Below are 25,756 nucleotides of genomic sequence, written 5' to 3' on the forward strand. Positions count from 1 at the left end.
CTCAATGCTGCAGCTCCTCACCCGGTGTTACAAGATAAAACAGGCTCAGGACACCAATGCACACAAAGAGACTCCAGAGACTAAGAAAAAGGGATTTCCTCATCCCTGGAAGTGTTCAAGGCGAGGTTGGATGGGGCTTGGAGCAACCTGGTCTAGTGGAAGGGCAGGGAGTGGGACAAGATGGGCTTTGAGGTCCCTTCCAACCCAAACCATTCTGTGATTCCATGATTTGGGGGAGACCTTATCATGTGGGGCAGAAGTTAAGGATGCCTGCAGTGAGGGGCCAGCAGTGTTGGAGGGGCTCTGCATCCTCCAACTGCTCCACAGGACTGGGAGAGGTGTGAGAAGCAGGAAAACCATCCCATCTCCATGCTTATCCAGCACAAGCTGCAGCACCTTGGGATGCCATTGATCTCCTGACAACCACACATCCCAGGCTGGTTTCCCGACAGACATTTTTGAGTTGACAATGCAAAACTGGAGTTTTGCATTATTTATTGGAATACCAACTCTTTGAAGGGTATTAGAGTGCCTCGAGGTGTTTTGGTAGCTACAAAGCCCTTCCAGGGCTGGTGTGTGTCTATGTAATGGTCACTTTATGAAGATCAGGATGGATATTGCTGGCATATTTTTGTCTAGGAGGGAGGAAAAACCCCTGTGACTCTGAATTTCGGCCCCTTCCCTCCCTACCAGCTGTTTTCCCAGTCTCTCAGCTTTCCCAGGAAGCAGCTTTGGGATCCAACAGCAGTGTTTCTTATTTAAAAACAATCCCAGGGAAAGGAAAAAGAAAACAACAAACCCTCAGGTCATTTTGTTTAGTGTTGCCACAAGGTTTTGGCTAAAAATTAAGCTAAATCTTCGACCCTAATTAGTTTTCCTTTGCTTGGCTTGCTGTCACATGTGGGCTGTGTGTGTATTTGTCCAGATTATATATTTTTTCCTAAGCTGGTGTCTCCTGGACTGTGTGGGAAGGGTGTGTTGGCCAAGGGGCAGGTGGATGAGAGCAGTGGTAAAGCTTCCTGTTGCTCCCAGCTGCTCCCACCCGCCCCTAGGCTAAAGCATCCCCCAGGTCTTATCCCAAAATGTTTTGCATCCCTTTCCCACTGCTGTGGAACCGTCACTCTGCACCTTCAGCACTTCCCGTGTGAGCCCTGGGCAGGATCCGGCCATGTCCAAGGTGGTGGTGTCCCCAAACCAGGGATGCTTGTCCCCAGGGATGTTTGTCCCCAAGCTTTCCAAACCCACCAAAACTTTCCTTCCCAGTTCCCAGCTGCACTGGGTGAGGGAAAAAACAAATAAAACTGCAAGATTTGGGCGAAGGGTTGGGCTCGGCTGATTTACACCCGTCAGGAGCTGGTCCTTTGTTTTATCCTGGGAGGAAGGAGAGACGTTTTCAACCCGAGGCAGGCATGCAGCAGCATCTCTATCCCCGGGTTTCCCCCTAAATTTCAGCGTGGAGGGAGCAGTTAAACCCCAGCTGGGCCGGCGGAGCGCTGTGGAAGAAGGGGGCTGGCTCAAGCTGCCTCCTCTCCCGAAAAGCTCTGCCGAATCAAAGGGAGAGCCGAGCACGGGGTTGGTTGCTTTTAATTTTCTAAACCCCAGGGTGGCCCCCAGCCAAGGCCTCCTGGCGATGGAGGGGATAAAGTTCCCTGAGCCACCGCGAGCCTCCGTTCACTCGCCAGTGCTCTGAACTTTGCGTTTGGGTTTGCATGGCTGCATCCACGCCCGACCCCCGCCAGCCAGTGCTTTAGTCCCCGCTTAGCAAGGCCACGCTGCTCCAGAGACCCCTGCCCAGCTGAGCCTCTAGGTGCCTTCCAAGGAGGTGGCCGACTGGAAGAAGGTAACTTTATTTTGGTCGCTTTTCCTCTTTTCCCACCCCTTTTCTGTTGTTTCTTCTTCAGACTTGGCGTGGCGGGGGGGGGAGCCGGGTTTACACCGCGGAGCTGATTGCTCCAGGTTGTAAATGCGGCTCCTGTTTACTTACAGAGAGTCAAATCCTGCTCTGGGGGGTGCAGACCCCCTGCCAAATCCCAGCTCTGCCCTTCAGCAGGGGTTTTACCTCCAGATTTGCTTTTCCTGGGGGATGCTCCTTCCCCCAGCAGCAGAGGAGCAGAGGTTATAGGGTGCTCTGCCTTGGATTCCCCCAGCACTGCTTCCCACACCGATGGATGACTGTGCCAGCAGGTTTTGCTGTGATCCTCCAAACTTTTCCCCTTTCCTGGCTTCTGGGGGTTCTGAGCAGCAGGTGCTGCTGCCTTTGCTTTGTAACGAAGAACCAAGGATGGGGGTCAGGAGCCTAAAAATAAGCTTAAACAGCCTCCTCGGCTTAAACGTTTAAGCTGCCTTTGCTTTTAAAATGCAAAAAGGGGCTTTTTTTGCCTTTCTGGTGAGTTTGTTTATGATCTCCGCTGTGGATTTATTATCTGCAAGCTCCAGCTCTGCGAAGGGAGAGGGTTTGTGAAGCATTGGAGCAGCTCCACGGCTCTCCCCGGGTGGTGGAAGTCGAGGTGCTGGAGGGATTTAGAGGGGATGGGGGGCGGAGGAGCTGAGGGGGTGGGGTGGGGACGGGACTTGGGTCAGCTGAGAACCAGCCGGAGCTGGGAGGAGGGAGGAAAATGTTGTCACAATGGGATGAAACACTTCCTCCGGACCCTTCCCTGCCCCCGGGGCTTTCATGATGGGATAAGGAGAGTTCACCACATATCCACTCCTCAGGCTTCCCCACATCCACTCATCAGTGCAATGAGTTCAGCGTTCTCAGCACCCTGGGACTGAGGCTGTCCCCGGGGGGAAGGGTGGAGAGCGACTTCCCGGAGGCCCCAGCATCCAGCTGGAGGGTCCAGGGTGTGTGTGGGCTCCTTGTCACTTGTGTTTGGAGAACTTGGAGACAGCTCTGCTTTTCCAGAAAGTCTTCAAAAAGCAAGGGCTGGCTGGGGCATCTTTGGGGCTTGAAGGACTCCAGAGTCACTGGTGGAGGGAACAGATGGGACCAACTGTCCCCTTGTCCCTCCCAGCTGAGCACAAGTGGCTGCAAACCAACCTTTCTCACCTCATTTTTGGGGCTGGAACACTGAGTTTAGTGGAGTTTGGGGCTGCAGTTGGCTGCCTTGGTTTGTGCCAATGACAGATCAGGCTTTGCCTCTCCAGGCATCATCTGAAGCTGCTAAATCCACCTTTGGGAAGCCCATCCTCTTTTTGACGCCCTCCAAAGCCACCCCTGTGCCACCTGGCTTCGCAGGTCCCGGCGCGGCTCCTGAACAAGCAATTGAATTAGAGGAGGTCTTGCTTAAACAGCCCCCCCTTCTTCCCCCGGCCCAAGGGCTCCCTGAACAATTGTGAAATGAGATCTTTATCATTTTTATTAAAAGCTGTACACAAGGCATCACCATTAGGCTGGATGGGGAGGAGGGAAGAGGGGTAATTCCCTTATGGCTCCCTTCCTCCCCTCCCAGTTTAATTCATAATGGTGGGATGCAAAAGCTCCCCGGAGAGTGATGGATAGTGGGAAATGAGGAATATGAAGGAGCTTTATTGAGCCCATCAATCTCGGGCGAGGCTGCTGCGATCAAAGGCCCAGCCTGTTTCGGCAGAGGTTACGCAGAGGAGCAAAGAGATCGGGTTTCGGGGAAACCCGGGGCATGGGGGGGCTGCAAAGCCAGAGAGCTCCTGGCTCAGCCCGGGCTGGAGGAGCCGGCGCCCGTCGAGCTGGGTGGAGAGCTGGGGCCCTGCCCTGGCTGGGGATGCTGATCCCGCTGAGCTTTTGGCACACCTGCCCCTCCTCTCCCGGGACACCGGGATTTGCAGCCTGAGCAGGAATCATAGGATGGTTTGGGTTGGAAGGGACCTTAAGGATCATCTAGTCCAACCCCCTTCCACTATCCCAGGTTGCTCCAAGCCCTGTCCAGCCTGGCCTTGGACATTTCTAGGGATGGGGCAGCCACAGCTTCTCTGGGCAACCCGTGCCAGGGCCTCACCATCCCCACAGTAAATAGGGAGTTAACCCTTCCCTGTTCCACGTGAGGCTGGAAGCCCTCATGGAATGCTTCTCCCCAGCCAAAATGCCCGCCCCCAGTTAGGTCTCTCCTCCACCACCTGGCAATAAGAGATGCATTGGTGTCCAGGCTGGGATGTACCCTGTGTCACACCATCGTGGCTTGGCTGATGGTGTCCAGCAGACAGGTTGGAGGCTCTGAAGCACCTCCTGGTTTCTCCAGACCTTTCACAAATGGTGACCCAGATGTTGCCACCCTGCGTGGTAGACCACAAGAGGAGACCATCTCCTGGAACAGGACAGCACCCACCTCATGAGGATGAGTGGGTGGAACTGGAGGACTTGAAGATCATGTGGTGCTGAGACAGTGTTGACTCATCTTGGTTCCAAACTCAGACAGGAATGGGCAGTGGAGCTCCGAGATCCAGGTGTGTGTGATACTCCAAGCAGGATGTTTTGGAAGGGGGTATGACACACCACCCAAAGAAACTGTCAGTTCAATCTTGAGGCATTGCTGCCTGCCTGCTGAGAGTTGTGTGCACCAGACATCTCATAGAGCCTTTCTCTCCATCCCTTCCTGCTTTTCTCTGGCCTCCGTGTCCCTGAGTGGCTGCAAATCCAGGCATTGGCAAGGTGGCATCAGTGGTGGGTCGCAGTGATAATGCTGCCTGGCTGGGCTGGTGGGAAGATGCATCTTGTTTCTGCTCATTGTCCTTCTTTGGGTGATGCCAGGGGGAGGAGAGGGGGACATGGACAATCCCAGTGTGGCTTTTGGAGCTGATTCTTTATCCTGATGCTGCATTCTCAGGATGCTCTCCTGTTCCAAGGCTGGCATGGCTTGCTTTACCTGTCTAAATCCCATCCCCTGCTTTCAAACCCTGCCAGCCTTTGGTGACCCCACAGGAGGGGAATGGGGCTTCCAGACCTGTGTGTGCACTGCCATGAACTTTACAGGCTCCTTCTACCTTTTTACGGAGTGCTACATTCCTGGGAGGTGAGGTCAGAGCTGCTTCCCTGCACAGGCGAAACCAAGGGATGGCTGGAGAGTCGATTCCTTGAGGCTGGGACACTCAGGGGTCAGGGATGGGGGGCTGTGATCCATCCCAGTTGGATGCTCTCCTGGGGTTGGGGGGGTCCATCCTTCCATGGGATGGTGGTGGCATCTGGATTGGGACCAAAAGGTGGAGTGGGAGGATCTTCTTTCTAGCTGAGTTGTGGTGCTCTGGGAAGGGAGGTGAAGATCCCAGGCCTTGCACCCTGACATAGAGAGAGGGTCCCTGGAAAACCTGACTGGAGGATGTGATGTCCATCGGGCAGTGTGGCCATGGTGACAAGGTGACAAGTGCCACTTGTCTGTCAGAGCCAGGGCTGCCTGCAGGGCTGCAACCCTGATCTGGAGAATCTCTTTGAAGCTGTGCTGGACCCACCACGGTCCCTGGTGAACACCAGCTGTACAAACAACAGCCCAGAGCAAAGCTGCTGGCTCAGTCATCCATCTCCCACCCATCCCACTGAGGAGCCCTGCGGGAGTTTGGTGACATCCCTGAGCTGTAGGATGGGGTTTCCCAAGGTCCTGGGCTGTTCCCAGGGCTTGGAGGCTGCACCAAGCATTGCTGCCTGGCATTTGGAGATGTCTTTGAGCACTGCCTTTCTGACAGCAGTGGCAGATGAGGCATGTTGCAGCTTGTGCAGTGTAGCTCTGGGACAGCAGTGGAGGGTGTGGGGCTGTCCGGGCCAAAATCATCAAAAAATAATTGGGAGAAGGAGAAACGAGAGCCTGTTGGGTCTGGCACCACGGCAAATCCTCCTTCCTTTTTATTGCTGCAGAGGGAGAGGGACTGGGGGAGGCTGAATGTCATGGGGAGCATCCGTGGCACAGAGGGACACCGGGGACACAGATCATGGTCAGATCTCATCCCCCTTTCAGCAGCCGAGCCCAAAACTTGACCCTTGCGCTGGTTTTCAAATCGTCGGCGTAAAAACTGTTAAACAACCCAAACAAAGGCTCCAAGTCTATCAGCGTCCCGCGGCGGGCAGGGAGCGGCCGCGGTGATTAGGTGTGCCCTGAGCACTCGGGATGTGCGGCGGGGGAGGGTGTTCGCCCCTTATCCCTCCTCCGAGTCCAGATAAAAGCTGGATCCTTGGGGGCACAGCCGGATTTTGAAAGCTCCCGGTCCTCCCCTGGCTGCGGGAGTGACCCGAGAAGATAAAGCCTCCTGGCTCAACGCCTCCATCCCGCATTTCCAAGCGCCCAGGAGGGCCCACCTTGTGCAAACCCGGTCACCTTCTGCCTCTGCTGCCTCTCTCCGTCTCTCTCCAGCCCACAGGGGGAGGAAGGAAACGACCATGGCAGCCAACGGCTCCGGTGGGATGCACGATGCTCTCCTGGACAGCAGCCTTGTCAGCGATGACGACCTCCTTTCCAACTGGTACATCTACGAAACCATGGAGCCGGCCGTGCCACAGGATGAGTAAGTGTACAGCCCCACTGGCAGGTGCCACATGTCCCCCTGTCCCTGCTGGGATCGGATAACCTCCTCCCAGCTGCTCTATCCCCTTTCCACAGAGCAACATCCCCAGAGCAGCAGAGCCGGGATTTGTGTCCGGGCGAGGTGATTTAAGAGGCTCCTTTTGGCCCCTTAAATTGCTTAATTTCTTCCAAGTGCCCCTGACAAAGTCTGGGGTAAATCCTGCACTGGGCATCTCTGCTAGTTACCCTCGCTTTTCCTCAACCTTCCCCAAAATTCAAAGTCAAGTGCATGGGGTTCACCTGCTGCCCTGATCCCCCTGAAGCTCCCAGAGACTTTCCTGGCTGCTCTGACTCCATGATTCTGGGTTTGGAGCCATCCTCATGACACAGCCTTAATCCCGTCCCAGTTCTCTGCCAGCATCCATGCAGATTTTGGCTGGGAGTGAGGAAAGTTGGCAGCACAGCCCAATCTACTTGGACACTCTGACAGGTTCCTGCATGGCACGGTGGCCCTGAATAGGTTTCCTACTAGCAAAATAGGGCTGAGCATCTCTGGGCTTGCATGGATGTCCTCTCCCTCTCCCTTCAAATCAGTGTATCCATGGGTCTATTCCCTCCCCATCCATGATGATCCACTCGTTAACTCAGTGTATTCCAAAGGGCAGTGCTGTGTTTCCCACGGGGATGGGACCCCAGGGCCCAACCTTGGAGCAAAGACCCAGGACTTTGTGCCCTCCTAGTTCAGTGCCCTTCCCAAGGACAAGAGAACTCCCGATGGGAGGGGAAACTGAGGCATGGAGCAGCAGGGCAATTTATCCAACATGTCCCCAAGGCTCAAAGTCGGGCATCCCAAGGCCCATCTATCAGGATCTATTGTCCCTTTGTTGACTTAGTCCTCCACGGATGGGTACCTAATCCTGAGGATAACCAGGAGGGGATCCCAGCCCAAAGGGTTCCTTCTCATCCCTTATCTTTCTCATTGTGAAACAGGCTTTGAAATCTCCTTGCCCAGCCTTGGTTTCCCCAGGTGAAGCCCCACCTGTGTGACCTCCACCTTTGCTAGAATCTTTCCAGGGATATTTTCTGGGTGTCCTCCAAGCCATGGTCAGTGAAGAGATGGAGGCAGCACTGGAGGATTTGCTCACCTGATGGCTTCTGGATGCTCTGGATTTAAATGCTGAAGCCTTGGTGATATCCAAAAGGTGTTTGGTGTCCCTGTGCTCTCAATCATGCCAGGAGGATTTCTTGAGCCTGGATATTTTTGGACAGTAGGAATTTTCTGGTCTATCCAAGGCCAGTCACTGGCAGCTGGTCCTATAAAGCCTTTTTGTGGCAGTTTGGTGACAGGCTTGGACATATGATGCCTGGAAAATCCCAATTTCTCTATTAGACCCTTCCTTGCAGGCTTGCTCGTGGGAGCTCCCATCTCTACCCACCCCATTGGAGCTGTGGGGTTCGGGAGGGCAGAAGGGCTTTGGGGGGGTGTCTTCCCCTCTAAGTTATGGGGTTCAGGAGGTTCCCACATGTGAGTTATGGGCCTTAAGGGGGGTTCAGCTCTCCAGCACAGGGATTTGCTGCCCAGTGTTGGGTGAGGGTGTCTGGGCACAGTCGTGCCTGACCTTGGGGAGAGGAGGAGGGCTGTGCCAAAGCAGAGATTAAGGGATGTAACAGAGGCCAGGAATGAATAAATAAAGCCAAGCCTGACATCTGCTCGGCTGGCCTTGGCTGAGGGAGAGCAGCTCTGGGACCCCAGGCAGCCGTCTCCTCCATCATCCCAAACTGTGGGACGGGTCCCTCTCCCATGGGAAAGGTATCAAAACGTCCTACAAGCAGCCTCCCAGCTGGAGTGCAGTGCCTTAGGCAGGAAGAACTGCTGCATTCCCTGAGAAGCCAGAGCCAGAAGGGACATGGGTGTAAAAGAGGCAAAGGCAGGGTTTCATCCATCCTCGCTGAACTGTTCTGTCTCGCTGTCCTGGTACATGCAGGAGATTACCCAGTCCCTGTGGGGCTCAGCTTGAGGCCTCTGCTGGGGGTTATCTCTCCCTCTTGGTCATAAAATCATCTCAGGAGGGTGACTTCATCCCTGGTTACTGAGGGTTGTGCAACGCAGCACTTGGGAGGTTTATTCCAGACAGACATCTCCGCTGTGCCGTGTGCGTGGCTGTCACCCCAGCACCTTTGCTTTTCCCTTCTGGGGCTAAGAACAACCACACATGATTTTCCCCCTGCTCTTTCTAGCATGTTTCCTGCTGTAATCCCAGACTGTGAGCCCACTGTTTCTCCCAGAATGTATCACATCTGCATGGCACCCATCTCTGTAAGTACCTGACAAGTACCACAGGGTGAGTTATCTGCCCCAATATCCTGTTTGCTGTCCCCCAATTTGTGTCATGCCCTCTCAAATATCAGGGCTGAGCTCTGCAGCTGGAGCTGGGATGCTTTTGGAAAGCACTCACACCTCTCCAGACCTTGTTCTGTACCTGTAGTCAATGGAAGGTTTTGATTTATGGCGGGACTTGATGACCTTGGGTGTCTTTTTCAACTTAAATGATTCCATAGTTCTATGATTTCCTTTTATTTTTTCCCAGTATGTTCCCTCTGAGACACTTAGAGCCTCTAACTCCTCCAGGCAGGTTGAGAAGTGCCTGTCCCTGCTTCAACCATGGTTGGGTTTAGGGAGTAGGGTGGGAAATCATGTCTCCATGGAGGCTCCCATCACACAGCATCATGCCCCAACCTTCCCCTCCGTGTATTTACTGCTCCCTTGGTTGTGTTCCTGGCAGCTGGCCGTGCTCCTGGGCTTGTCCTTGCTGGTGAAGCGCAGGCGTCTCCACCAGAGCTGCTGGAACGGTGTCCCAGGACTGCTCAGGTACCCTGGCCCTGCGCCCCAGCCCTCAGGGTCCCTGTCACCATGCAGCCAAGGGGGTGCAGGAGGAGCTAAACCAGCTTGGCAAGAGGACACAGTGCCCACAATCTGGTGTCAGGCTCATTCCTTCCTTGGCTTGCAGCCCGGCCAACTTTCTGGAAGAGGAAGGCAACCAAGGGCTGGTGGCTGCGGTGTTCGGCATCCTCTTCTCCTCCCTGTGCGTGCTGGTCTTGGACAGGGACCCTCTGCCATTCATCTCCCACTCCTCCCAGAGCACCCGGGGTAAGGCCAGCACCCTCCTGGCCCCTCCCCACCCAACCCAGGGGACACCCTGAGCACCCTGTTCGCTCTGGTCCATACTGACGGTGCTGCCTTCTCTTGCGTGTTTTGCTCTCCCTTCCCTCTTCCCTCCATCCCACCGCCCAGAGTACTGGAAGATCATGGCTTTGCTCTACTACCCAGCCTTCTACTACCCCCTGATCGCCTGTGCCACTGTCCGGCACAGGCTCAGCTACCTGGTGGGCTGCCTGCTGTCCTGGTGCCACTGCGTGGTCCACATCTGGCAGAAGGTGGATTGTCCCCAGTCACCAAAGGTGTGTGTCCCACTTCCTGGGGAAGGAGCGGAGAGCTGGCCAAAGCCTGGAGGTGGCTTTCTTACAACCTCCTTGGAGTGACACCATGGTGTCACCCACCCGGGATTAGACCCCCGGGCTGGGGTGGTGCCATGTGACATCTCTGCTCCCCCCCAGATATACAGGTACTACTCCACACTCTCGTACATCCCCATCATCCTCTGCCTTGTCCTCTTAAGCCTTTGGTATCCAGCCCTGCTCGTCAGGAGCTTCACCGTCCAGGAGGAGACCTTGGATAAGGAGGTAATGAAGACCCATGGGGCAACTCAGGGAGAACCCCTGGAGGGACCAGCATGGTTTTGGGAACTTTCCTGCCCCACTGCCTTGGGGGATCAGGAGATCTGGGGTACTCCCAGTGCACGTGTTCCCCACTTTGCTCAGGCACTGGAATTGACTCTGTTTATATCACTGGATTTGAAAAGGGAGTGAAAAATCCATCTTTGGAGTAAACTCCTTAGTACAAGAGGCTTAAGGCATCAATGCTTCCCCTTCAGGCCGGGACTGGGGTCGCCTTGTTTTCCTAGCAGGCTGGATAATCCCTGGCCCTTTGAGAAGTGCCGGGGCTTTGTTGGGAAGAGAGGAGGAAAAACCTACTTCAAAACAAAGGAAAAAGCCAGCCCAAGTGTGGCCTGAAGTGACCCCCCAGGCACTTACTGGGAGCTGGCTGATGGGAAGGAGAGATTTCAGCCGTCCTACCGGTGTGTCTGGTTTTGGGCTGCTTTGTTGATGGGAACAAGGCAGGTTTGTTTCCACCTTTGCTGTACCAGAAGATTTGCTGCCCACATCTGTTCCAACATATTCCTTGCAAAAACGAGGGCTGGAAAGTCATCACCTGCATCTCATACAGAGATGCCAGTGATGGGTGGGTGGCCAGGGATAGTAGAGCAAAGAGATGGATGCTGGGTGGGATGCAGATGCTCTGCCCCCCCCAGATCAGAGTTCCTGTGCTGAAATCAGGCAACTTATCGCTGCTTTCCTCAAGGTTACAGGGAGAGGGTATTACAAGAAGTACCTAAAGGCTGTCCTGTCCAAACGCCCTCGGAAGGGAAGGTAAGGATGGCACCTTCCCATGGCACTGCCAGTTCAGCGAGCACCTGTGTCAGCCCTGCAATGGGACAGAGAGGCTCCCTGTCCCAAAGGACATGCTCTTCACCCTGTCCTTCCTCCTCCAGCTCCGCGAAGATAGAAGAGAGCCTCCTCTCAAGGATCCAGACGTATTTATGCTCCTACATCTACACTCCTGAGGAAGGTGGGCTGGGGGTGCTCTCCTGGCCGCAGCAGCAGCTCGGCAGACAGGCTGCCTACCCTTCCCCAGGGACAGCAAATGCCTTTCTTGGCTCCTGCCCCAAAGCATCTGTGTCACGGCAGCTGCCACGCGCCACGCGAGCGACGCCTCGGCTCGGCACAGACCGCGGCCGTGTGGGGTGGGGACATGGACCCCCCGCGCCCCCGGGGGACGTGGGTGGGCTGAGGCAGTGAGGTTCAGGCACAGGTTGTGTCAATAGCACAGAATCATGGAATAGCTTGGGTTGGAAGGGACCTCAAAGGTCATCCAGTCCCGGACAGTCAGGGACCAACAGAGACAGCTTCCACTATCCCAGGTTGCTCCAAGCCCTGTCCAACCTGGCCTTGTACACTTCCAGGGATGGGGCAGCCACAGCTTCTCTGGGCAGCCTGTGCTAGGGCCTCACCACCCTCATAGGGAAGAATATAAACAGCCTGGTGCTTGATAAGGCTGTGATAAGGGAATAAAATCTGCAATAAGTGGACTAAATCCCTAATAGACCAGGAATGGGGAGTTATGTGTTGCTCTCTCTCCCATGGAAGAAGCAGGGGGTGTCCCAGGAGGTGGCAGCCCAGGGGCCATGGCATGCAGCTGCTGGCATTTGGTGCTGTGGGCACAAAAGATTTCATGGAAAAGGAGGATGGACCCATAGAGCCAAAGTACAGAGAAACCACTCTCAGCTACATATCCACACAGGATTTCCCTGTGCAAATCCCGACTAATATTAACCATCCTGTTTCAGTGCTTTCCCTGGGGTGTTTGCTTTGGCTGCTGGGTTGGGTGGACCTGCAGCCAGCTCCCTTCTTCCCCCATGATCCCACATCTTGGCTCCTATCTGATTCTACCTTATAGGTTTCCGGATCCCCCTGAAGCTTGTTGTGTCCATAACCATGGCTGTGATCGCCGTCTACCAGGTGATGCTGGTGATTAAATGCCAAGCAGAGCCCCTTCCCTGCCTCCTGGCCATGTCCTCTCGAGGCAGAGGAGCCCAGAGGTCACTGCCATGCCACAATTTTGGCTATGGGAACAGTATTAACGTGCCTCAAGGAATTACCATCCCCTGCTGAGCCGCACCAACTGACCATGTGCTCCCAGGGCTCAGCCAGCCCTAAGTCTTTAAGCCAAGGTGATGGCTCGGCAGTGGGATGCCGTGACCCAGGGCTCACGTGTCTCTGCTCCTTCACAGGTCGCCCTGCTGCTCCTGGTAGCCTTCGTTCCCACCATCCAGATCGTGCGGGCGGGAATGACGAAGGACATCGTGGTGTTGTTGGTCCAGTTTGGCTTGGTGCCCTCAGACAACCCAGCTGTCCCCGGTGACATGGAGAAGGAGCTCAACATTGTCAAGCACTACCTGTGGTCGCTGGAAGGTGGGTTCCCAGCCAGGTCCCGCATCCATAGGTGGTTTCTGGAGGGTTTCAGAACTTACCAGAGAGATTTCTAATCCAGAGCATGGTCGGTGATAAGGCAGCTTCCAGAGGGACTTCAGAGCCAGCTGCCAAAGCCCCAGACACGAAAGGCAGTGGTGTGAGCCTGGTGCTGTGCCAGCTCCGAGCAGCTGCTGCGTGCCAAGGCGGGCAGGGCCGGCAGGGAGAGCAGGCAGGGCCAGCAGGGAGAGCAGGCAGGGCCGGCAGGGAGAGCGGGCAGGGCCGGCAGGGAGAGCGGGCAGGGCTGGCAGGGAGAGCGGGCAGGGCCAGCAGGGAGAGCGGGCAGGGCCGGCAGGGAGAGCAGGCAGGACCGGCAGGGAGAGCAGGCAGGGCCGTGCTGCAGATGCTGCCCTTCGGCTGCGGGCTTTGATATGTGCTGGACTCGAGCAGATGGCCCCCAGGCCCCCCTGGATAATTGAAAGCCTGGAATGGGGGTAGCAGGGATGCCACTCCTCCCTCCACAACACTACCTTGGGGTACCACCGACCCTGGGAAGGCTTTTTATGGCTCTTCCTGAATCACCAAGCCTCTCTCATCACGTTTTTTTCCCCCCCCTGACATCTCCATCCCTCCTACCAGACTTCCTTCCCCCCCTGTTGCTTTCCCCCCAGCATCCACTTTTCTGCGAGCACCTTCCCAGGCTCTCTCCATCGCACCACCTGCTTATCACAGCTTGCTCCAATGATTTTTCCAGTGCTGGGCCAGCCTAACTGCTTGGATTTCCCTTGACAGCTTGTCTTTCCCTTTCCCTGTCTCATCAGTTCACACATGGAATTTGGAGATCCCTGTGTTGCGAAGGAGGGAGGGAGGGAAACTGAGGTGTGGTGCCATGCAACCCCGTAACTCAGCCCCTACAATGCTCCTTAGATACATTTTCCAGTAAAATCCCGTTCCTGGGGCTGGTCACAGGCTGGCTGATCCAGCCTTTCCCTCTGTTCCTCCACAGTGTGCTACATCTGCTCGCTGGTGCTGTGCTGCCTCCTGACCTGTGCCATGCTCCTGAGGACGCTGGTGATGCACAGGTATGGATGGTGTCCCTGCTCCGTTGGCTTTGTCCTTGCCACCGAGCTGGGATGCAGCTGGACTCTCTCCCCAGGAATAACCTGAAGGCACTTTACCAAGGGGCCGTGCTGGACGTGTTCTACAAAGCCCATATCCTCCGCCCATCCCGACAAGCCATTGTCTGCTGGATGAGCTTTGCCGGCTTCCAGACAGCTTTTGCCTGCTTGGGTAAAGGATTTTGGGGGCAGAAAGGGGTGGAGGGGTGGTGGATCCCCACCTTGCACAGTCTATCCTGGAATTAAGCATCTCTTCCCCCTTTCTCACCCCCTTTTGCAGAGGGATGGCTGTGAGGCTTTTGTTCCCCTTTCCCCAAACACAATCTGTCCTTCTGCGGGAAGGACCATGCTGAACGCCAAATGGTCAGGAATTAAAATGGGAAGGGGGGGTGGGTGGGATGATGATTCATTTTGGCTCAAGCCCAAATATTTTGATTTGAGAAGCTGTCGCAGAATCTCGTGCAAAGGACTGTCTCCCCCAGTCCTGGTCATTCTGGGTGTTCCTCACTGTGCCCCTTCCCCATCACAGCCCGCATCTCCCTGCCTGGGAGGGAGAGACCACTGCAGGGATGGGTGCAGGACATCAAATAGGGTGTAAATCTTTACCCCACCATGGTTTGGAGACATTTTAAGGCCTCTCTGCCCCATGGGAGGTGACTCTGCTCATTGTCTGCCAACAATCAACTGTATCAGCACTCCGAGGTCAGGCAGGGGAGTCAGGCTGAGGGTCCAGGGGTGTGATGGAAGGACAGGAGTGACCATCCCTGGGGAAAGCAGACCTGTTTTGCAGGCACATTGCTGAGCATAGTGCAGAGGTAGGAGCTGGGGAGCTCCCCAGGAACTCCTTGCACCAGCTTTCCACAAACCACTCAGTGCTCAGTGCATCCCTGATAGAGCTGGATCTCGCCTCCTTCTTAAAACTCTTGGATTTCAAGTGATTAAAGTAAAGCAGGGGCGGTGAAGCACCAGCTTGAGCACAAGGAAACACAGTCGCTGCTGATCTTGGTGTGATTTATGATTAGAAATCAGAGCTCAGGCTGGATTTTATGATGAGACATCATAGTTGCAGCCCCGAGTGATGGCTCTTCTCAGCGGGGATAATGTGGGGAGTGATAAGAAAGACTGAACTTGTAATTAAATCCTGCGCGGAGCATCGTGTTCGGAGCGGGGGAGGCAGGTAAGGATCTCACGGGCATTTTATGGGATTAAAATGAAAATCATGTTCAGCAATGAGCATGGATCTGGGGAATGAGAGCAAAAATGAGAACTGCTTCTCCATCCTCCCCCTCCATGGTTTCTCTCTTTCTCTGTGTCTCCCTCCCAGGTCTCCTCATCCAGCAAGTGATCTTCTTCTTCTGCTCAGTGGTGCTTGCCTTCCTCGTTGTCATCCCGCTCCAGTACAGCACGAGCAGCCCCTTCTTCACCGTCGTTCAGAACATGTGGTGAGTGCTCCCAGCCCTCGGGAAGGGATGGAAGACCCAAGTGGGTGCCATGGCCATGGTGTGCTTTGGGGTGTTCTACTGGGGGCTCTTCCAGCTTTGCTGGATGTTTCTGCTGCCTGGGATGGTGTCTCATGCGTGGCACCCTCCCGGTGCCCAACCTGTCTCCTCCCTCCCGCCCAGGCCCTTCTGGTTGACCCTGGTGGTTGCCGTCATTGTGCAACATTTGGCAGCTCACTACCAGTTCCTGGAGCAGCATCCCCTCCAGAAGGAGCTCACCAACAGGTATGGGGACATGGTGAGCCCTGGGGGCAGAGCTCACCCTCCCGAGGTCCAGCACTCTAGGACTGTGTTAGGTTTACACATGTCCCTGGTGTGGTGTCCACTGGGTCATGAGCTCAAGGGAATTCGAGGTGTTTAAGTGGCTTGATGCTCCCAGGGAAGTTTCTTTAGATGCTTTACAGGGCCACAGTCCATTTGCAGCCTTGATTTTGGTGGGGGGAAACTGGTGAGGTCTGCACCCTGCCCTGTCACCTCCTGAGGAAGTCCGGATCCTCCAGGATCGGCTGGACCAGCTCAGTTCTGGCAGCAGATGTGGTCACACGTGGTGTCACAGCCTAAGATGTGTCACAGCCTAAGATGTGCCTTACGCTGAAGGCTGGGGTGATGGATGGATCTAAGTGTCCTACTCCATCCACCAAAGGCACTTCCACCACCTCCACCACTCACCCGGCACAGCAGGGAGGCTGCTGTGGGCTCTTCTGGCCTCCGTGGGAGCTGGTGCCCTCCATCCCAAACCACCAGCTTCATGCTTTGTATGGTTTCCAAGTCTTTGAGGAGAAAAGGAGACCCTGTGTGTGCTGGAGGCCAAGCTCTGAGGTCCTGACAGTGCTCAGAGAGCCTGGAAGGGTGTTTGCCTCTCTCCATGGGATGGAGACACCTCAGATGGAGATCGTGTCTGATGAGGAGGGAGGGAAGGGAGGGAGGCTTATTTTGGCAGGTTTCTCTGGCAGGGAAGGGCTGTGCTTCCCATCCCGTGGTGTTTGTCTTCCGTGCTCTTCCTTCTCCACCCACAGGCGAGCCCTCTACATAGTCACCTACCTGCTCTTCCCCATCAACGTCCTGGTGGGTGTCCTGGCTGGGGTGTGGAGGATGGTCATTTCTGGCCTTTACAATGCCATCCACTTCTGCCAGCTGGACATCAGCCTGCTGAACCGGGGCGTGGAGACCTTTGACCCAGGTAGGGCATGGAGAGGGTCCCCCTGCAGCCCCTCTGGGAACATGGGAGCCCTTCTCCCACCCCTGAGCTCCTGGGGGAGGTGGTCTGGGGCTCCTCCGTTGCCTGGAGCTTCCAGGACTGAGAGTGGCTTCAAACCACCTGCGTTCAGAAATGGGAAAACTGGAGCAAGTGGCTTCTCCTGATGCCTGCTTGGTCCTGCTTTTCTATCCCAAAAGGTGGGCGATGCCCTTCTGGGTTTCACCAATGGCCAGACCTCATTTCCACAAGCAGCAAACCCCCATCTCTCCTGTCCTAAAGGCAGAAGGAAAGGGACCTCAGCCCTTCCCCTGCTTTTCCTGCTGGGATTTTGGGAGCAGAGTTCATCCCCAGCATTGAAGGCAGGGCAGAGCTGGAGCCTGGCAAACAACCCTCCCCTGTGCTCCAGGGCGGGAGGGATGGGGGGGATCCAGGAAGTCTGACCCCACCAGATGCATTGACCATGAGCTCTGTCCCCCCAGGCTACCACACTTACTGCCACTATCTGAAAATCGAGGTCAGCCAGTCCCACCCAGTGATGAAAGCTTTCTGCTTGCTGCTTCTCCAGCCAGCCCAGCCAGAGCGACCGGCGGCACCTCAGCCCAGCCACGTGGAAGAGGGTGAGACCTTCCCACCTTCAACCAGGGGGAGGCACAACCATCACCATGGGGCGGCATCAGGGCCTCCTCTGCGGGTTTACTGCTCCTCTGGAGGTGCTGGTGGTGTTTGGGGTAAAGGGAGCATGGAGGGTTGTGGTTCTGGTGACCTCTCTACTTTTATGCCGCCTTTCCTTGGATTGTGGACATCAAATCACAATCTCCATCACAGGAGTTGCTCCTGTGCGAGGGCAGGATGAGGCTTCCAGGGGTGTGGATGGAATCTTGGCAACCCCAGTGAGATGGAGCTGGGGTTGAGATCATAGAAACCCAAAACGGTTTGAGATGGAAGAGACCTTAAAACTCTTCTTGTTCCACCCCCTGCCATGGGCAGGGACACCTTCCACTATCCCAGGTTGCTCCAAGCCCCGTCCAACCTGGCCTTGGACACCTCCAGGGATGGGGCAGCCGCAGCTTCTCTGGGTAACCTGTGCCAGGGCCTCACCACCCTCACAGGGAAGAATTTCTTCCCAATATCCCATCAAACCCTGCCCTGTGTCAGTGGGAAGCCATTCCCCCTCATCTTTTCTCTCCATGCCCTTGTCCAAAGTCCCTCTCTGTCTCTCTTGGAGCTTCTTTGGGTACTAAAATCGTTGCCCCCCATTCCCATGTCCTTCCAGGCATCCAGCTGATGCAGCCCGAGCGGACGCCCCTGAGCAGAGCGCGGGTGAAGCGGAGCCGAGCCCGTTGGGGGTTGGCTTACACGCTGCTCAATAACCCCTCGCTGACGGCCTGCCGGAAAACCGCCCTCTCCGACCCCACGGCCAACGGCACCCAGCTCAGCCCCCCCAAGCCCTGACCTCCAGAGGAGCCCCCCACCTCTCTCTGCCTCCATGCACGCTCCTGTCCCATCCCGTTCCCATCTCCTGTTGACTCTAATCCTGCACTGACAGGAGTTTTGGGCACCTCTTGCCCCTCTCCAGCCTCCGGACCCTTTCCAGCGGTGTTGGGGGCTGGTTTTTATCTCTAGGTCCGTGCTGAGCCACTCCCAAGGCCCAGAGGTGGAGACAACTGGGTCACCTCCAAGCCTGACCTGGAAGGAGATGAGCCAAGCTAAACTCTTCTGGCATCTCAGAGATATTTTAGGAGTCACTCCTGCAATGAGCCCTCCCGTTCTCAACAGCTGCCTTTCCGACATGTGGCAAGGCAGGCAAACCCCCCAGTGCCAGGGCATAAGGAAGGAGGGAGAGGGTGTGTGGAGGGATCCTTAACCATCCTGAGCACAAGGAATTACCTGCATCTCAACGTGATCCCCACTGCCAGCCCCATCCCCAGCTTCTCCCTTTCTGACCCTGGCTCCCTTTGGGCACTGCGCCTAACCCTGGGACTTGCTTTTCTTCCCAATTTTGTGAAGGATAAAATCCCATGTGCCCCTGTTCTGGGCTGTGAGGCTGCAGAGCTGTTTGTTTTCTGTCCACCTCTGTCCTCTCACCCCCCCAGTGCCTCTTGTTGCCACCCCGTTCTGTTTAAAGCCAGCAGCTCCCAGGGCGGGTGTCCCTCCGAGCGAGACGAGCTTGAATCCGTAGGAACCAGTTTCATACCTCGCTTGGATGTGCTGAGTCGGGGAAGGTTAATAAATCACATACCTCATTCCTACACTCGGGGTGTCCTTGGTCTCTTGGATCTGCTTAACCAGGAGGTGATGGGATCAAATCTATGATCCCACTTTAGGGCAATTTTAATGCAAAACTGGTCACTTTGCTCTCCCTTCATAACATTTGGCCCCTAAACTACAGCTCCCATGAAGGGTGGGAACTGAAACAGGGCAGTTTGTGGGTAAAGCACCAAAGGGAGATGTGCAAGGTGTTGCTATGTCACCTTTTTCTACAGTTAAATCCTTGAAATCCTGCCTTTATGGGCTGGAAGGATGCCTGTGGCAGCAGCAAGCAGAGCTCTTGGTAAGTTCTACTGGTGGCTCCTTCCCTCTCAACACCATCACAAACACCTCAGCCTTGCTAAAGCAACCTTTGCAGCCCACCCTGCACTGAGCAGGGCTGCTGGACCATCCCCTTGCCCCAGGGATCTGCTTGGAAGGAGGTTTCCAAGGACCCTCCTCCCTCTTGCCGGGATGTTTGCAGCACCTCAGTGTGGTTTGGGGGGACTGAGGTTGAACCCTGTGCTTTGGGGTTTGCCTGGAGGGTCCCGAGATCTCCCCACAACACCGGCGTGGGAGCCACCCTTTTCCACAGCATCTGACCCCCATTCCTTTCTGTCCCGGGGAAGACAGGGGGGTCTCTGCCTTCATCTGCTGCCTGCAGGTGCCACCCGGTGTGCTTGGATGCTGGAAATGCTGTCGCATCCGCTGCCCACCAATCAAACGTGATTAAAGTAATTGCATTTGATCACTGTCTGGCACGAGCACAATGTCACCGAACAGGGTGACAGCGGTGCCACCGGAGGCAGGTCTGGGCTGGTTTCTTTCTAAGACAGCAGGAGCCCAAGGTGCAATTCCTGCCGCGTTCCCAGCTCTGGGATTTGAGGTGTGCGTGCCTGGTTTGCACGGCACAGCACGGGAGAGAGGGGTGCTGGGTGTCCTGGGTGTCCCTGAAGCACCTTTCCCTTGCAGCCCATCCCAACCCACCTCCAGCCTCCCAGGCACTGAAGTCAACCTTGGTAATCCCTAAAATCTTTGGCAGCTCAGGGCCATGGGTGGAGCCGGATTTCAGCATCTGTTTACACAGCCCTGCCCCAGGCGTCCTGGAGATGTCTTGGCTGGGGCCCTGGTGAGAGATGACAGCCCTGGGAGGAAGACAGGAGGTGGCTACATGGATTTACTTGTTTTCTTGGACATAAACAGTACCCTGGGGGAGGACTGAGATTTTCTTCTTCGTGGTGGCTTCACACCTCATCTCTAAACCCCCAACACTGCCACGGCTGTGGGGAAGCTCTGCCCCTGTGCATCCACATCCCTCTCCACCCAACCCCTGAGCAGACGGTGAGGTGGTTCAGGGAGCTGATCCAGCTGCAAATGGCCCTTAAGGAAAACTTGTCTGTGTGGGGAATGGAAATTCAGGTCTGGCTTTGCAAACGGGAGGGACGGTGGGTTGTGTTATCCCTTGGTGGGTCCAGATAGTGATGCCAGGTGTGATATCACCTGCAGCATCCAACCCAGGAAATACCATGGCAAGGGGCCCTGTTTTTTAGGAATGACTGATGCTTAATATTACTAACAATTTGCCATGAAATCTGTGAGTAAACCTGGCCAAGGTGGAGGAATTCCCTTTTTTTGGTGGCAGAACAGCAAAGCTGGTGGGAGCTGCAGCTCTGCGAGACAGGCAGAGACCTCCAGGCGTGGCTTAGGGCTTCTGAGAGCCTAAACTTGCTTTTTTATCCTTATGCCAGGCCCCAAACCCTGTTCCCAGCTGAGACTGCAGGAATAAACTCCCGTACCCCACTCTTCTAAGCTGGGAAGGGAGGATGTCGGCTGATGTCAGACTGATGTCAAACTGAGTTTAAAAGTTGTAGCCTATGAAACGAAACCAAAACTCTCATTGGGGCCACATTGCTTTTCATCCTGTAATGGGAAAAACATGTTCCTGCCTGTCAGCATCCCTTCGTGCGAGGAGCTCCTGGCTGGGTCTGGGATGTTTCTGCCTCAGGACTCCCACGGAGACCTCGGCGCCGTACAGAGCTCGGCTCTGTTGGCAGCTCCTTGACTGCCTCTTTCCTTACCCTTATGAGCTGTCTGGATAAGGAATTTTGGGGCTGGAGAGCTTGTGTGAAGGCTTGAGTCTCTGGGATAGCTGGTTCCCAGCTGATTTGGGTGTTGCTGCCTTCCCCAGCTTGCTGCAGACACGGATGGGGGGATTTTGGGGTGTTCAAAAATGCCTCCTCCCTCCAGAATCATGGTGGGGGGATGATACGGTGCAGGGAGGGATCTGGGGGAGCTGTGGGGGATACTACACTGCAGGGGGACCTGGGTGGGGGATGCTACAGCGCAGGGAGGGTTTAGGGGGGGATGCAACGGCAAGGGGAGGACTTTGGGGGAGCTGGGGGATACCATGGGACAAGGAGGACCCTGAGGGGAGCTGGGAGCATGCTATGGGGCGGGGAGATTTTGGGGGGAGTTGGGGGAATGCTGCAGCACAGGGAAATGGGAGATGATATGCACAGGTAGGGTTTGAGGGAGCTATGGGGATGCTGTGGGATGAAAGGGGTTTGGGGGAGCTGGGGGGATGTTACAGCTCGGGGAGGAATTTGGAGGAACTGTGGGGGAAAGGAGGTGTCCCTTGATCAAAGAGGGTTGGTGATGAGCTCTGACAGCCCAGGTGCTGTTCGGTCTGGGGGATTTGGGGGTGCACAGAGGCAGCATGTACCAGCTTGTTTTAAAAAAAAAGGTATTTATTGCTGTCCATACAGGTTTGGTTATAAGGTGAGGGGGCTGCAGGGGTCCATCCAGCTCCCACAGATGGTACAAAAGCTGGACCACCTGTACCTTGAGGTGGGGGAGATAGAGGTGCTCAATCCCTCCACCAGGAGACAAAGGGTTCCCCAGCACCCTGGGACAGCTGGATAAGGTATATATGTCCCACATGGGAACGCTAAAGCACTTAAGGAGTGTGTTTATGGCTTATAGGTCAGCTCAGCTTCTCTCTCTGTAGTCTGGGTTTTCCCAACCTTTTTTCCTCCCATTGCACCATGCAGCCCCTGTTTAGTATCCTGTCAAGGAAGAGTGCTGGGGAATTATTTGGGTCTCTTTGAGCTCAGTCCCTCCCTGCCGGGGCCGGAGCTGAAGCAGGGCAACTCGGTGGGTCCAGCCCAGACGAGTTTTTTTGGACCACAGATCTCAGCAGTGAAAGGGGAGGGAGTTGGAAATCCTGTGACATTCGGGGAAGGCACAGGCATTTTAGATGCTCCCAGCACCCAGCCAGCTGGAGCCCTTTGTGCTCCTACAGGGATGAATCCTGTGGCAAATCTTCTCCTGCTCTGAAAAATGGCCTGATCCAAGCCCATGGCTCCACCCAACATGTTCTGCTGTACCCATTCTGCCTACAAGGCACCATCACATCTCTGTCCCTCAGAGCCACGTCTCCTGGCATCCCAGGACCCCATTCCCTCTTTCTCCATTCTCAGACTGGTCCTTCTACTTCAGGTAATGTTGGTGGTGGGAAGGATGCACCTGGCTGGCCAAGGGCCCAGCTGCTGGTCATGGAAGGGGTGTTATCCTTGGATCCCCTCTCTGGACACAGCTGGATGCTGCAGGTGGAGGTGGGCTCCTGGTGGGCTCTGGCGACAGATGATGGTCACCTTGTTGAGGGTGGACTTTAATCCTGCAGCTACACTTTGATCTCAGGAGGGAGATAAGGGGGAGGTGTCAGATTTGGACACCTGGAAAGTGGCAGCAGGGTGTGGGTCTGCTCGACATCACCCAAACTCATTTGAAGCCTTCAACTAACAGAGCCCAGCCCTGACCCCCACCTAAGGAGGGGTTGAACTACCAGCCCTGGGCCTGGATCTTGGCCCCCTTTGACTCCTGACCGCCCACAGTTCCCAGAAGCTCAGCAAAGGCACGACACTACGTGAAAATAAATGCTACAGAAAGAAGGGGAACCCCCGAGGCACCGTTTCCTCCTCCCCCATTTAACAGCAGAGCACGAAGCCCAAAGCCAGCAGGAGGGTCCCCAGGTGGACCTGGGGCAGGGCCCCTCCAGCCCCACTCTTTGACTCCCTCGGCATGTGATAAACGATCACCAGCTTTTCTCCAATGCCCGAGGGATCCATTTCGTCCCCCTTGTAGCAGCTCCGCCCCCCGAGGTGGCCGGCATGGGGGTCATCTCGGAGCAGGTCTTCAGCTGGATTCTCCGACCCAGCCAGCGCCACGTTGACCGAGACATCCCGCGTGCCCACGTCGTTGACAGCGAGACAGGTGTAGGTGCCTTCGTCCTCCTTGCTGAAGTTGGGGATGGCCATGGTGCCGTTCTTGAAGACCAGGAAGTGCTCTTGGCTCTGCTTGACGTTTCCATCCCGCGCCACGTTGGGCCCGTTGATCTCGATGCGGCGGCTGGAGGTCTGGATCTTCCAGCGGATCTCCGGCGGGGGGCTGCCGGCCACGCTGCAGTGCAGGGTCAGCGTCAGCCCGTCATACATGACCGTGTTGTCCAGGTTGGAGAGGTAGGTGAGCTGCACCGAGGGGGCCACGCAGTGGTGGTCGGGGATGTCTGTCACTGCCCTGCCCTTCAGCCTGGCGGGAGCCACGCACAGGGTGGACCCCCCCTTGGTGATGGAGACCGAGGTGCGCTCGGTCCATTTCTTCAGCCAGAAGACCTTGCAGGAGCAGTTGAAGGGGTTGTTGAAGATCTGCAGCTGGGACAGGGAGGGCAGGTTGTCAAAGGTGCCCTCAGCCAAGGTGGTCAACTCGTTGTCATTGAGCCAGAGGGAGCGCAGGTCCTTCAGGGAATGGAAGGCATCCCGGGACAGCCCGGCCAGGCGGTTGTTGTTCATCTTCAGGATCTGCAGGCCGCTGAGGTTGCGGAGGTCCTGCCATGGGAAATCTGCGATCTTGTTGTGGCTCAGGTCCAGATTCTTCAGATGCACCAACAAGGCAAAAGCCCCTGGTTCCACCACCCCGATCTGGTTGTAGCCCAACCACAGTGACTGCACTTCAGGAACCTCGGCAAAGGAGCCCTGCCCCAACCAGCTGATCCTGTTGGCCGACAGGGTGAGGATGGTCACGTTGGAGGACAACCCCTTGGGTACCTCCTGGAGATCCCTGTAGGCACACTCGGCCAACAGCCGCCCGTTTTTCTTGGTGGAGCAGGAGCAGGGGCTGGGACAGGCCAGGCAGGGCCCCAGGAGTGCAGCCAGGACCAGGCAGCAGAGCAGGGGCCTCATCCTTCCTCCTGGGAACAGAGACGGGGCAATGAACGGGATGGGTCTAGCTGAGAAGGGGATCTGCTTTTTCTTGCCAAATAATAAGAGGAAGCACATAAGAACAAAGCATCCATGTGATTATCCCCAGAACTCTGGCTGGAAAAGACTGTTTGAAATATTCCCTTATCAGAAGGCATTTCCTCACCAAGAGCAGAGCCTTCAACTACTGCGTGAGGGGGGAACTTCCCCCTAAACCCTTTCCTACCCCCACTAGAAGACATCTTTTCCTGATCTTTGATGAAATACAACCCCCAAGATGCTGTTTCCAAAGGGTTCAGAGTTCACCCTGCTGAGACTGGAATTAAGAGAAACAGAGCAACCACAGCTCTTTCCCAACCAGCTTTCCCCTAAACCATCAAGCTGTTGGGATTTTCAGCAGGCTCTCAGACCACAAACCAAGCCCCCATCTCCGTATTTTTCCATGTCATGGAAAAAAACAGCTTCTCAAGTGCTTTTTCTCAGCAAGGGAGTGTGGGGTCCCTGGCTGCTGGAAGTCTTTGGAGTGAAATATTTCTGAGCTAACTCCTTACTCCCCTCCCTCCTGCCTTGCAAAGGGGACGGTGCTTGCTCGGCTCCCGGCGTCTGGAGGCTGTGTCCCACCGGGGAAGAGGTTAAGTGCAGCTCTGCGAGGAGCTGGCAGCCAGACCCCTTTGTCTCTGCCTTGTAGGCAAATTTTGCTGCTCTTTCCAGTTCCCAACCCTGTCATTTAAAGCAGGAGGGGGGGACGTTTTATTGGTAATGGAGAGGCTGAATAAGACATGCACAGCTGAGGGGGAGGGACGGGACAGGCACAGAAAGGGAGGACCCTGCAGGGATTGAACACCCCAGTCCTGGGGTTCGAGGGATGGGGAAGGAGCCCCCCTGGCTCTGGGGGTGATGGAGGGCTGCGGTGGGGTCTGTCCTTGGCTGATGCCTTTGAAGCGCTTGCTCGGTGTAGTCTGGGGGTGTCCCGCGGCTGTCCCAGTCCAAGCTGCCCAGCGAGGGGCAGATCCCCATCACACTGCGGGACGCGGGGGGAGCAGGGCTGGCGGCGCAGCACCGGGGGGAGGAGCGGGGGGGTCCTGCATTTTTATAGCTCCTGGAGCACCCCTACCCCGGCTCCCTCCCATCCCTCCTCCCCTACCCCTGGCAGTATCCCCCGGGGCGCAGTTACCTCTCCCCGCCGCCTCTCGCTGCCCGCGGCCGGGGCGGGCGGAGGCAGCCCGGGGGCGGTGTGAGCAGGGCCCGCACGCCGCATACCAGAGCCGTGAATAACCACCCTCCCTCTTTCCTTCCCTCCTTCCCTCCCTTCTCGGCCCGGCCAGCCCGTTCCCCCGGCCCCGCCGGTCCCTGGCCCCCCGCTGCCCTCCCCGGCCCCCCTTGCCCCTTCACCGGCAGCTTCGCGGAGATGGAGCCCGGTCACCCTCGCTCCTCTGGAGTGAGGGAAAACAGGACCGCCGGTTCCCTCGGCCCTCGTCGGGCTTCTCCTCCCCTCCCCGTCCCCCGGGCCCTTTTTGTTTTCCATGGCACCGACCCACTCCTGGCTGCGGGGGCCCTTCCTCCACCCGCCCGCCTCCCCCGGGGGCTGCTGTCGGAGCCCGGCCCCCTCTGCCCCCAGTCCTCTGCCCTCCAAACCTTCTTCCCTCATACCTCTGCCCCCCAAATCTCCTTCCTCATAAAACCTCTGCCCCCCAGCCCTATATCTCGGGGTCCATCCTGTCCCACCCCGTGCAGAGGACATCTGGGGGACAGGCGGAGAGAGAGCGGCTTCTGGAGGACATGGGGTGGCCGGTGAGTTGTCTCTGAGGGGGGTGAAGGGCTTTGGGGGCTT

The 25,756-nt window shown here is 56.2% G+C and overlaps 2 protein-coding genes across 3 annotated transcripts; one reads left to right on the forward strand and one right to left on the reverse strand.

Moving 5' to 3' along the window:
* The first annotated feature begins 1,640 nt into the window (after positions 1–1,640).
* Positions 1,641–18,668, forward strand: STRA6 (signaling receptor and transporter of retinol STRA6). Its single transcript, XM_051770294.1, has 18 exons — positions 1,641–1,840; positions 6,312–6,462; positions 8,700–8,778; positions 9,245–9,330; positions 9,470–9,609; positions 9,754–9,920; positions 10,077–10,202; positions 10,942–11,009; positions 11,132–11,208; positions 12,097–12,158; positions 12,431–12,611; positions 13,615–13,690; positions 13,765–13,898; positions 15,051–15,168; positions 15,349–15,450; positions 16,242–16,405; positions 16,903–17,040; positions 17,697–18,668. Exons 2-18 carry the CDS (start codon positions 6,338–6,340, stop codon positions 17,873–17,875), a joined length of 2,022 nt encoding a protein of 673 aa, XP_051626254.1. The 5' UTR covers positions 1,641–1,840; positions 6,312–6,337; the 3' UTR covers positions 17,876–18,668.
* Positions 18,669–21,396: 2,728 nt separating this feature from the next.
* Positions 21,397–25,756, reverse strand: ISLR (immunoglobulin superfamily containing leucine rich repeat). Of its 2 annotated transcripts, none has more exons than XM_051770297.1 (2): positions 25,318–25,756; positions 21,397–23,915 (listed from the first exon to the last, which is right to left on the reverse strand). In XM_051770297.1, the coding sequence occupies exons 1-2, from the start codon at positions 25,664–25,666 to the stop codon at positions 22,657–22,659; spliced, it is 1,608 nt and encodes a 535-aa protein (XP_051626257.1). In that variant the 5' UTR covers positions 25,667–25,756; the 3' UTR covers positions 21,397–22,656. The 2 variants fall into 2 exon arrangements, with proteins under 2 accessions (XP_051626257.1, XP_051626259.1); XM_051770299.1 differs by lacking the exon at positions 25,318–25,756 and adding an exon at positions 25,100–25,135.

This window comes from Manacus candei, unplaced genomic scaffold (genome assembly GCF_025592945.1).
Source record: "Manacus candei isolate 608988 ecotype Guabito, Panama unplaced genomic scaffold, ASM2559294v1 h1tg000119l, whole genome shotgun sequence".
In the NCBI taxonomy this organism is placed as follows: Eukaryota; Metazoa; Chordata; class Aves; order Passeriformes; family Pipridae; genus Manacus; species Manacus candei.

Bases quoted from the DNA above. Each gene is read 5' to 3' on its own strand.
- STRA6 (XM_051770294.1), top strand. From the start codon at position 6,338: ATGGCAGCCAACGGCTCCGGTGGGATGCACGATGCTCTCCTGGACAGC. The intron at 9,610-9,753 runs GTAAGGCCAGCA...CCCACCGCCCAG, and splicing joins CTCCTCCCAGAGCACCCGGG to AGTACTGGAAGATCATGGCT. The intron at 13,899-15,050 runs GTAAAGGATTTT...TCTCCCTCCCAG, and splicing joins GACAGCTTTTGCCTGCTTGG to GTCTCCTCATCCAGCAAGTG.
- ISLR (XM_051770297.1), bottom strand. From the start codon at position 25,666: ATGTCCTCTGCACGGGGTGGGACAGGATGGACCCCGAGATATAGGGCT. The intron at 23,916-25,317 runs GTGAAGGGGCAA...CTCTGTTCCCAG, and splicing joins CCATCTCCGCGAAGCTGCCG to GAGGAAGGATGAGGCCCCTG.